Here is an 11,876-nt window from a genome sequence, read left to right on the forward strand (position 1 = left end):
GGGAGAACAAAGACTGTTTTAGAAGAGATGGGCCAGGGGATCCTGGTCACCCACCCGGGTGCCTGGGGCCTACTTAGGAAATCCACCGTTTTGTGCATCCCTTAGGGAGCTGTGTAGGTGTGGTCGTTCCACCTCTGTCTTGGGTCCTGGCCTTCCATGAATGCGCCTGCAGCCCCCGCAGCTGTAATGTGCCTTATCTTCAGCTCTGACTTCTTCCAGGGCCTGCCCGGGAGGGACTATTCCTACCTAATTTGGCTCTCTGTAATAATACATCCACCTGTTTTCACCTCTATTTATTTTGGCTTTTTGAAACAGAGTCTCACCATGTAATTCAGCCAGGCCTTGGACTATGTAGCCCAGGCTGGCCTCGAATTTGCGTAGATCCTCCTGCCTCAGCCTCCCTAGTAGCTGTTTTCATCTCTCTAAAAGGGTCGTGGGCAGTGGGGAGATTCCTTGCGCTGGGCTCCGCAGGGGAGGAGCATGTCGAGCCATGGCCCGGGGAGAAGCTCCTGCCCAGATCCCACCCTTGACCCAGCCTGGCCACCCCACGGATCGCTGTGTTCCCAGCCAAGGCCCAGCCGGCTCGGGCTATAAAGGGAGCCCCGCGCACGGGGAAGGGCGCCGCTGTCACCATGGAGCTGCGCGCGCGGCTGCTGCTTCTGCTGCTGCTACTGCTTCCCGCGCAGGCGCCGGCCCAGGGGTCTCCGCACGCTCCCGAGGCGCGCCACCAGCTCTGCGGCCGCCACCTCCTGCGCGCGCTGGTGCGCGTGTGCGGGGGCCCGCGCTGGTCCCGCGAGGCGGGAGAGCCCGCGACCCGCAGCGACCGTGAGTGGGGCGGGCGCGGGTGCGCAGTCACCGGGGCGGCGGGCGCGGGGCTTCTCCTCTCGCCGTTGCGTGCCTAGCGCAATCCAGCCGAGAGCACTGTGAGGTGGATGAATGGGCAGACAGTGGAGGGATGGGTGGCTGCAATCTCCAGCCCAGAATCCTTTTTTTTTAAAATTTAAGATGTCAACATTTTGATCTCCCTCATTTTTAAAATTTTGACACAGGGTCTCAGTAAGTCGCTAAATTGTCCAGATTGGTTGTGCACTTGTGATCCTCCTGCCTCAGCCTCCAGAGTACTGGGATGACAGCTCTGCGAAATCATGACCAGTTTAAAGCGATGCATTTTTTTTTTTTTGTTTTTCTCCGGTACCGGGAACCGAACTCACGACCTTGCGCTTGCCAGGCAGGCGCTTTTGCCGCTGAGCTAAATCCCCAGCCCCTAAAGCGATGCATTTAGAAATCAAAATTAAGTAGGAAGGCATGGCGGTACATGTCTATCATCCCAGTACTTGGGAGGCTGAGGCAGGAGGATCGCTGAGAGTTCAAAGCCAGCCTGGGCTACATAGCAAGACACTGTCTTAAAAAAAAAAAAAAATCTTCATGATGCTCAGCCAGGCTCAGGCAGGAGTGCATGGTGGTAATCCTACAACTCAAGAGGCTGAGGTAGGACCATCGCGTCCGAGGCCAGCTGGGCTACGCAGGGAGTTCTGGGTGGCCTTGACCATAGTGAGACCCTGTCTCAACGAACGAAACCAAACCAAACAAAAAACCGATTGCGTCCTTATGTGGGTGGCTCAGGGGGCCGGCAGCAGGAGCCAGTGTTGTGGTCGGTCCGGGAACCCTGACATTCCCTGAGCAGGGCGTGGGGCGCAGAGGGCGGCCAGGGGCTGTGGCGGGCCGCGGGTGGGACAGGAGGAGGGCGGGTCATAGATGCGTGGTATACAGTAGGCGCTTAACAGTGCTTCCCGCTGCCCGGGGCCTGTAATCTCAGCACCCAGGAGCCTGAGACAGGAAGATCCCTGAGAGACTGAGGTCAGCCTGGGCTACTAGTGATTTCCAGACTGGCCTGAACTGCACAGCAGAACCCTGTCTCAAGAAAGAAAAACACGAAAAAAAAAAGTGCTTCTTATTTTTCACTTGTCTGCATGGTGGGTGTTCCGGGGGTGACTCGGCCGGCTGGGCATGTGCACACAGCGTGGCGGTGTCCTCTGGGCTCCCTGTCCCTGCCCAATCCTGCTCTGTCCCCAGGTGAACGTCTGCGACCTCTCCCCTGGCCGGCGGCTGACCGGGACCCCGCACCGGGCGCTGACCCGCAGCCCCTGCCCCAGGCTTCGCGGCAGGATCGGCGCCGCCGTGAGGCAGAGGCCTCCAACCCCGCGCAGCGCTGCTGCCTCGCGGGCTGCACCCGCCAGGACCTGCTGAGCCTCTGTCCGCACTGACCTGCCCTGGGCGCGGCCTCAGCGGCTGCAGAGATCCCCAGGCCACACGGCGCCTGAGCCCCAATCACTAGAGGGGGCGCTGTTGGTCACCTCCCGGACCGCGCTCACACCCTCTCCAGCGCCAGCAGTTCTTCGGAGATGCGAGGCACTGAGCCCACTCTGGCCCCCGGCCACCCCGACTCCCCTTCCTGCCCTCTCCCCGATAGGAAATAAATGTCTTCAAGCAGAGTCTTGTATTTTCTGAAGGCAAAGGGACGAGCCAGGGACGGCCCCCGTGTGGGCTTGTTCTCCCACCACGCATGCACCTGCACATGCTCCCAAAGCTCTATTGCAATGTGAGAGCCAGTGCCGTGCAGAGCAGGGCACACGCCTGTCACCCCAGCACTCAGGAGGCTGAGGCAGGAGGATCTCGGAGCTCTCCTGGGAAGAGCGGCCATGACCCACAAGTGTCTGGGTGACAGTCACATCCACTGAGCCAAGCCAGCCGTGGCTCTCGCTGTCCCCTCCCTTTACCCTGGGCTGCGGATTGGATGGTGTAACCCCTGGTAAGCACTTGCCTGTGGGATCCCTGTCCCTAGCGCCCAGGGCTGTCGTAAGAAGTGATCCAACCTGAGTGACTTCCAACACAGGGGTTTATTCTGTCACTGTGCTGGGGGCGCAAGCCTGAAGGCAAGGGGTGGGTGGGGCTGGCTCCCTCTGGGGGCCGGGAAGGGATCTGTCCGCCAGCCCCTCTCCTGGCTGCCCACGGCCCTGAGTGTCCTAGGGCTCCTCGGCTGCTGGCTGCGTCCCTCCCGCCTCTGCCGCGGTCCCCCCGGGGTCCTGTCCTTTGTCAGGGCAGCGGGCACTGGGTTCAGGGCGCAGGCACGTCCAGGACGCCTGTGTGTCCACCGTCCCTGTGACTCCGTCTTTCCTCTGACCCCGGTCTGAGGTTCCAGGCGGCCCTTCTTGGGGGACACCACGCCACCAGAGCAGGAATGGGTGTGAGGACTCTCCCAGGGCGCTGGGGAGCCCTGGAGGGTGTGTGAGCGGTGGCGGGGTGAGCTCAGCCCCGCTCACCACAGGCTCTGTCCTCCCACCGGACTCCAAGTCCCCAAGGCAGCCGCAGGGCTTCTGAGAGCTTAAAAATCACAGCATTCGAGGCCAGCCTGGGCTACAAAGAGCTCAAGGCCAGGCTGAACTGCACATCGAGACCCTGCCTCGAAAAGGCAAACAAAACCAGAACAATAACAACAAAAACTTCCATAGCAAAAAAACAAAACAAAACAAAACAAAACCAAAACTTCCATAGCATGTCTTTGACAAAGATTCCTGTGCCTGGAAAATCAGCACCCTGTCCTTACCCAGCCCACACGGCCTGAGGGGCCTGGGCCCCAGGACTTCTGGTCCTTTTCAACTTTCTCTTATTGCCTCACCACTGCCTCCAAGTGCTGCTGGCTCATCAGGCCCCAGGGCCTTTGCACGTGTGGCATCCTGTGTCTAGATGGTCAACCAGCTGCACCTGACATCTGCAGCCCCAGCTACATGGCCTGCCCTGACACCTGTCTCCATCACCTGGTGTCCCAACCCCTGGGGCTAATGCTGCTCAGAGCTCGTACTGTGCGGGCAACTTCCAACCAGTCTCTCTCTGAACTGAACCTAGGGTCTTTGCACCAAGATACATCCACAGCCCTTTTTATTTAGAGAGAATCGCTCTAAATTGCCCAGGCTGGACTTGAACTTATGATCCTCCTGCTTCAGCCTCCCTGAGTGCTGAGATGGCACACACACACCACAGTGCCTGGCTATAAAAGGATCGTTCCCATGGGAGGAAGGAAGAGGACAGGGAGGGTGTACAGCGCACAGTAGGTGCACAAGGAATGCTTAAGGAAGGATGAGGGACGCAGGACTACAGTCTGAGCAGGAGGAGACGACCCTGCTGGGGGCGGAAGGCTGGGGGCTGTGTGCCAGTGGAAAGGGTCCCCGTCCCACCAGCCCAGCGCAGCCCCAGCCTGAGCCTGAAGCAAGGGCTGGTCTCGGTGCCCACGCTGGGGGAGTGTGAAAGCGGGGCTGGGGCCACGCCCACGCTGCCTGATAGGAACCTGGGAACACCCGCCTCATCCACTCTGTTCTCCAGGAAAAGCGACTCCTAGAAGGGTGAATCAGCCTTTGTTCAAACCTGTAAATGGATCTTTTTGTAGCTGCTGTTTTGTAAAGACAAGAGCTCACTTATAGTTCAGCCTGGCCTCAAAATTGCTATGTAGCCCAGGCTGGGCTCAAACTCCCTGCCTTAGCCTCCCCAGTGCTGGAATACAGGTGTGCCTTCCCAGCCTGGCTAAAGGGCTTCTTAAAAACAACATAAAAAGCTGGGTATGATGGTGGCATAGACTTGTAATCCTAGCACTCAGGAGGCTGAGGCAGGAGGATTGCTGTGAACTGGAGACCAGTCTGGGCTACATAGTGAAACCCTGTCCCCAAAAAACAAAACAAACAAACAAAGTTATGAATAAAAAGAGACATGTACAGGAAAGCAAATTATCACTATTTGCAGGTGACACGATCCTCTATATATGAGACCCCCCAAAATCTACCAGACTTCTAGAATAACAAAATTTACCAGTGTAGCAGGATACAAAATCAACACATAAAAATCAAGGGCCGGGATATAGCTCAGTGGCACAAGCGCTTGCCTGGCAAGCACAATGTCCTGAGTTCGATTCCTGGTACCAGAAAAAAAAGAAACCAAAAAACCCCACACACATAAAAATCAATGGTATTCCCCTTGGCAAATAATGAACTCACTGAAAAAGAAATTAGGAAAAAAAATACCATTCACAATAGCACCAAGAAACATTAAAACCCTAGGAATTAACCTAACCAAGGAAGTAAGAGCTCCACAGTGAAAAATAGAGTCCTCTGAAGATGGAGATCGAAGAGGACACAGAAAATGCGGAGCCAGCCCCCGATTCCGCACAGGCAGATCCAAATAGCCAAACTGGCCACACTTCTGGGGCTGATAGACACTTTCCACGCAGTCCTGATCGAAATACCAACAGCGTTCTCCACAGAACTGCAGGGGACACCCCGAAACCCACATGGGGGCTGTGCCGTTCAGTGAGATAAACCAGACACACAAGCTTCAGTGCTGCACGGTTTCTCTTCCGTGAGAAACTCAAAATATAAAAAAGAGCAAAATAAAGGATAGTAGGAAACAGGGAGACGGATCTGTCTGAAATGGGGAGGGGGTCAGGAGACGAGGGAGGGTGGGGAGGGGACGAGATGAAAAGCGGATTGAAGTGTGCTTTGTACGTGCGTTGGCTCCACAAAAGGATGTAAACAGCATGTCCTGCAAATATGGACTAATTAAAAGTAAAAACTGAGCCAGGCGTGGTGCTGCACACCTGTAATCCTAGCCCTCAGGAGGCTGAGGCAGGAGGATCTTTGTGAGTTCAAGGCCAGACTAGGCCACAAAGTGAGCTCAAGGCCGGCCTGAACTGCATAGCGAAACCCTGTTTCAAAAATACCAAAAAAAGGGTCTGGGGATTTAGCTCAGTGGCAAAAGCGCCTGCCTGGCAAGCGCAAGGTCATGAGTTCGGTTCCTGGTACCGGAGAAAAACCAAAAAAAAAAAAAAAAAACCCCCCCCAAAAAAAAAAAAAAGTTAAGTGGGAGACATCACGATCCCAAACTTCAAGTTATGGTACAAAGCTACAGTGATAAAAAGAGCATGGTGCTGGGTGTGATGGTACATGCCTGTAATCTCAGTGCTTGGGAGGCTGAGGCAGGAGGATCTTTGTGAGTTTGTAGTGGATTGACAACTAGTGGTCAATTTATAACCCCCAGCTGAACTGAGTAAGCTGGTGCTGGATGTGGGAGGCCCACCTGGGGATTGTTGCCAGCAGCATAAGAGGCAGACCTGGAGGGGAAGGAGGCTATGGGAGCAGAGGAGAGGCTGTTGGAGCTGGTAGAAGCTGTAAGCAGCAGCTGGTTGTTTTGGAGGAGCTCGTCATGCGGCTTTCCTGATGACCTTGGCTGTTTTCATCCTCCGAGGAGCTCGGGACCTCGTTGGCACTGAGAATGGCTTTGGTTCACTTTGGGGGCGCTCTGGTTCTTCTGAGAATCGCTTCCTGGCTCCAGTGCAGATCCCTCAGCCTGCTAGCACAGATCCTTCCTCCTGCTGGCACAGATTTTCTAGCTTCCACCACTGACCTTTGGGCCTTCCCAGCGCAGATCTGTGAATCAGGCCTGCATGAGACATTGTTACGGGCTCTAGGCCTCCAGGTGGATTCGTGGGAGGCATTGTTATGAGCTCTAGGCCTTCAACTGGACTCATGCCGGACATTTCTGTGGGATCCAGGCCCTTGGCTAGTTTCCTTGGTCTTAGTGTGTGGACAGGTTTCCTGCACTCTTTTGTATATCATTCTTTGGGTGACTATTATAAATAATCTTATAAAATATGTATCCTTTATTATATTGTTCCCCTTGCAAAAATATCCCCCAAACCAACCCAGAGTTCGAGACCAGCCTGGGCTACAAAGTGAGCTCAAGGCCAGCCTGAACTGCATGGTGAGACCCTGTCTCAAAAAGACAAAACAAAACAAAACAAAACAAAAAGCATGGGTTGGCACAAAAACAGACCTGGGGTCAGTGGAACAGAACAGAGCACTCGGGAAGAAGCTCAGGCACATTCAGCTGTTTGATCTCTGACAAAGGGGCCAGAAACACACCCAAGACGAAAGGCAGACTCTTTAATCAGTGGTCGTCGGAAAACTGGCTCTACACATGCGGAAGGTTGAGTCTAGACCCACATACCTCTTCACGTATTAAACTAAAAGCAAAAGGGATTACAGAGCTCAGTGTTAAAACAGAGGCACTTAACTTGCACAAGATAAACGAGGTACACACTTGACTTCGCAGGTGTAGGCAAGGACTTCTGCAGAGCCCTGGTTGCACAGAAGTCAACAAATGGTATCTCACACTAATTCTGCACACAGCAAAAGAAGCTGCCAGCAGGTGAGCAGATGGCCTCCAGAACAGGGAAAAACATCGGCTAGGTGTTTCTCAGACAGAGGACTAACATCTAGAATATATCAAGAACGCAAGAAAATTAGACGCCTCCCAAAAAAGACCCAGTCAAAAAACGGGCAACTAAAATTCAGAAACATTTCTCAGAAGAATTATGAACAGCTGAAGACTTCTGGGAAGATGGCGGAGTGGTGAACAGCACGGAAGCAGCCTCTCTGAGCTTTGGGGTCCAGACGCGGGAGTACAGCGATGTGAGGAAGAGGAGGAGGAGGGAAGTGGGCCCCTGGGACCCAGGAAGGATCTGAAGGGAGAACTGAAGCCTCCGTGGAAAGCAAAGAGGCTTGTGAGGAGGTGGCGGGCAGCGCTTTCTCCCTGAGCCTGGACTCAGCGCCTGGGAGGGGCGGTGGACCTGCACATGTGCGGTGACTGCTGGTGGCCCCAGAGGTCTCCACAGAGAAACACACCAGCGGAATGGAGCAGCGGACGCAGCGGACTGCAGTGGCTGGTGGGCTATTTGGGTTCAGGCGCCCTCTAGCAGAGGATGAGTGGCCGGTACCCACCGTGGAGAGGCCCATCTGCGCTCCGTGGGCCGGCTCCATTGAGCGGCTCCCAGTGTCGGGGTGAGGCTGCCGGGCTCAAGGCGGCAGGGAGCCGAGGAGACACAGGAAGAGCTACAGGATGAAGGACCTGGGTCCCAGCCTCACGGCCAGCGGCCAGCCTGAACTCCAGAGAAACTAAAGGTGCAGGCTCGCTGGGACTGTCCACCGCCTTGGCTGGCTTTCTGGGATTGCTCAGTGTGGGTCTGGACTCTGCCCGCTGTCTACCAGTGACAGCAGAGACCCCTCCAAAATGGACATTTTCTCTTTGATTTCTTGTTATTTCTTGATTGTTTGGTCTTGTTTTTATAAGTGTGCACATTGCTTCTAGTTTTCTTGTTGCTGTTCTGTCCTTGTTTGTATTTCTGCCTTCCCTCTTGCCTTCCAGTCTTCATGAGTTTCCCAAACTTTGTGTGATCTTCCTCTGTCCTCCAGCCTTGCTTATAATTTCTTCTTCTTCTTCAATTTCTCTAGCCCCTTTTAAATTTTCTCATGCTGGGTGTGATGGTGCACACCTGTAATCCCAGCACTCAGGAGGCTGAGGCAGGAGGATCGTTGTGAGTTTGAGGCCAGCCTGGGCTACAAAGTGAGCTCAAGGCCAGCCTGAACTGCATAGTGAGACCCTGTCTCACTATGTGAGTTTGTAGTGGATTGACAACTAGTGGTCAATTTATAAGGATAAGTCAATACATATCAATTTTGTCAAACAAAATTGCCATATTGAGGTCATATTTACTGTGTACAATTTTCTGGCTTGTTTTAGATTTTGTTGTGTAACCACAAATCTAGTTCCTAAAGTTAAAGGTAGCAAATTGATAGTTACCACAGTTTGTCATTTTCTAGGCTGTGTTTGACGCTGTTATTGCTGATTGTACCCCTTTAGCCAAGGTGACATAATTTTGTTTTTTTTTTAACCAGGAATCGAACTCACAGGCTTGCCAGGCAAGCACTCATGCCACTGAGCTATATCCCCAGTCCCAACATAATTGTTCTAATCAGTTGTTCTTCCTGGTATGGCAAGACTGGGATTGCCTAAAGGTCATAGCAAATACTGTGGCCCAGTGCCAAAGAACCAGGCGCTGGGCCAAGTAGGCAGCAACTTCTTATCTCCAATAAATTGAAGAGATAGGATCTTGCAACAGACTCAAAACTTGAAAGCAAGCTGTACCTGGAAGACACCTCTGAGAAGCAGTCATTTCTGAAGGATTCTAAGCACTAGCAATAAAGCTACTAACCATAAGTAATTTACAAGCATCAACCCAGGAATTAAAAGAAAAACCTCCTACAAATGAGAAGATACTGAAACAAGATGCAACCCCGGACTTCCAGCTCACCAAAGGCAAACCCAGGCGGCAGTGAGGTAGAACAATCTGAAAGCTGCCCACCTGGACTCTCTGAAGTGGTAACAGTGGAAGTAATAAAACAGATGAATGAGGCTCTAGAAAAAAATCAAACCAGAAATAACTTCTTAGATAACTAAGCATGGGTCACATGCTTAGTGACTCTACCACAGATACAGATAAAAAAAAAAATAGAGGAGTTTAGGAAAATGATGGAATCAGGAACACCCAACATAGGAAAGACATGGAACCCATGAAACAGATCTAAGCAGATATCCAGGAGATTAAAAATCCTACTGAAATTATATGCAGCAGCATGAGCCACTGTGAGAACAGAATATCAAACAGAGAAGATGTGATTATAGTTAGTGATCATGAAAAGAAAGATTTCTTAGGAATATCAAGAGTCCACAAAAAAATCAACCCAATAGCTGCTCGATGATACAAAGAAGAATAAAATACAATTCATCAGAGTTGATGAAAAATCAGGAGATGCTGCAAATTACGTAAAAAACCTGTTCACAGGAGTAATGGCAAAAACTTCCCAAGCATGGAAAAAGAGTTTGACATACAGTAAGTGAGGCATACAGAACTCCAACTAGCCATGATTAAAAAAACGTACCCCGAGGCATATAATAGTCAAGATTACAGACATTGAACACAAGAACTGAATACTAAAAGCTGTTAGACAAAAGAAACAAACCATCTATTAAGGAGAGCCCATCAGAATCAAGCAAACCGCTCAGGAGAAACCCTCACGTCAAGGAGAGCTTGGAGGGAAGTATTTCAAACCCTGAAAGAAAACAACCTCCAACCCAGGCTGATGTACTGTGTGAAACTAGCTTTCAAAATTGATGGAGAAATAAGATCCCGCCGGGACAAAGAACACCTGAAGAAATTCATGGCCACAAAACAAGCACTTCAAAACGTGCTGAAGGGTAATTCTAGGAAGAGATAACAAGGACTACAACTCCATGAACCACACAGAGCGAACCTACCAGGCAGGGAACGCAATCGGATGGGAGGGGGAGACAGGGAAAAACCAACAGCAAAACAGTATGACAAGGATAAGTCAATACATATCAATTACAACCATCAACGCTAATGGTCTGAATTCACCAATCAAAGGAAACAGGTTGGCACAATGGATCAAGCAGCAAGATCCAAAAATATGCTGCACAGAAGAAACACAGTTAATTAAAAGAGAAACTCATAGGCTGAAAGTGAAAGGATGGACAGCCGGGACAGGACCCAGAAGACAGCAGGGGTAGCTGGTCTATTTGCAGAGAAAGTGGATTTTGAGCCAAGACTGCTTAAGAGAGACAGAGAAGGTCACTACATCCTTATAAAGGGAACAATCCAAGAGGAAGAGATAACAATCATAAATATATGTGCAGCGAAGACCAGTGCGAAACAGATATAAACAGACATGAAAGGTCAAATAAACAATAACGCAATGCTAGTCGGGCCTTAATAGCCCATTGTTGCAAACAGACAGATCAACTAACAAAAAGTCAACAGTGAAATATCAGCACCAAACAAATGGCCAATAAATACACGAAGAAAATGTACAATATCTCTGGGCGTCAGAGAAATGCAACTGAAAACAACAGGGGTTGCATTTATCCCAGAAAAACGGCTACCGTCAAGGAACCAAGGAGCAAAAGTGCTAGTGAGGCTGTGGGGAGAAAGGAACCGTCTGAGCTACTTTTTCTCACTGAGGAAATGAAAATACCCAATGCCTGAAGTTAAAGGAGGAAACGTTTATTATAGCTCATCCTTTGTAGAGGTTTCAACTCCTCCCTGGCTGGCTTGAGGCAGAGGCGGGTCAGGGAGGAGAAACTGCTCATGGCAGGCAGAAGGCACCAGAGCAGCAAAGCAGCAGCAAATTCAATGGACCGCATGAGCCCCCTTTCTGTCCCTCGTGTTTTATGCAGGCTACCCACCCTCAGGGAGGCCTCCCCATCACCCGCTCCCAGAACTGCGCAAGCCAGTCAAGGGCTTAATGTAGTGATTGTGCGCCCTTGATCCCCGCATCACACACCCCAGAGCCAGCCACCTCTGAGCAACCCAGCTATGACTGCAGGAGGCTTTGGGGGACAGCTCGCCACAAGCCATCACAGGAACCCTTCTCCATTGTTGGCAGGTATGTAGACTAGTAAAGCCACTGTGGAAATCAGCATGGACATTCCTCCAAATACTAACAATAGAAAGTCTGCAGGACACAGCTCTTTCTCTGCCAGGCGTCTTCCCAAAGAGGTAAGGACACTGTGTTACTGTGATCCACGTACTCCCACGTCCACAGAAGCACAGAGCATAACCGCTATTGCAGATGAGCGGGTGGGGAAAGTCTGCGACACACTACGGAGCACTGCTCTGCCGTGAAAGATACACTTGTGTCATTTGTTGGAAAACAGATGCACCTTGAGAGCATGATGTGAAGTGAAATAAATCAGACATACAAGCTTAAATACCACATGGATTTTGTTATATAATAACCCAAAGTATAAATAGAGAGTAAGCGGGGCGTGGTGGTGCATGCCTGTAATCCCAGCACTCGGGAGGCTGAAGTAGGAGGATTGCTGTGAGTTCGAGACCAGCCTGGGCTGCAAAGTGAGCTCAAGGCCAGCCTGAACTCCATAGCGAGACCGTGTCTCAAAAAGGACCAAAAAAAAAA

At 51.5% G+C, this 11,876-nt stretch overlaps 1 protein-coding gene across 1 annotated transcript; it reads left to right on the forward strand.

The window, feature by feature from the left end:
* Positions 1-584: 584 nt before the first annotated feature.
* On the forward strand, positions 585-2,512 carry Insl3 (insulin-like 3 (Leydig cell)). The gene is made up of 2 exons (XM_005409546.2): positions 585-825; positions 2,074-2,512. Exons 1-2 carry the CDS (start codon positions 633-635, stop codon positions 2,262-2,264), a joined length of 384 nt encoding a protein of 127 aa, XP_005409603.1. The 5' UTR covers positions 585-632; the 3' UTR covers positions 2,265-2,512.
* The last annotated feature ends 9,364 nt before the right edge of the window (positions 2,513-11,876 follow it).

Source organism: Chinchilla lanigera, unplaced genomic scaffold, assembly GCF_000276665.1.
Source record: "Chinchilla lanigera isolate Chin_1 unplaced genomic scaffold, ChiLan1.0 scaffold00123, whole genome shotgun sequence".
NCBI lineage: Eukaryota > Metazoa > Chordata > Mammalia > Rodentia > Chinchillidae > Chinchilla > Chinchilla lanigera.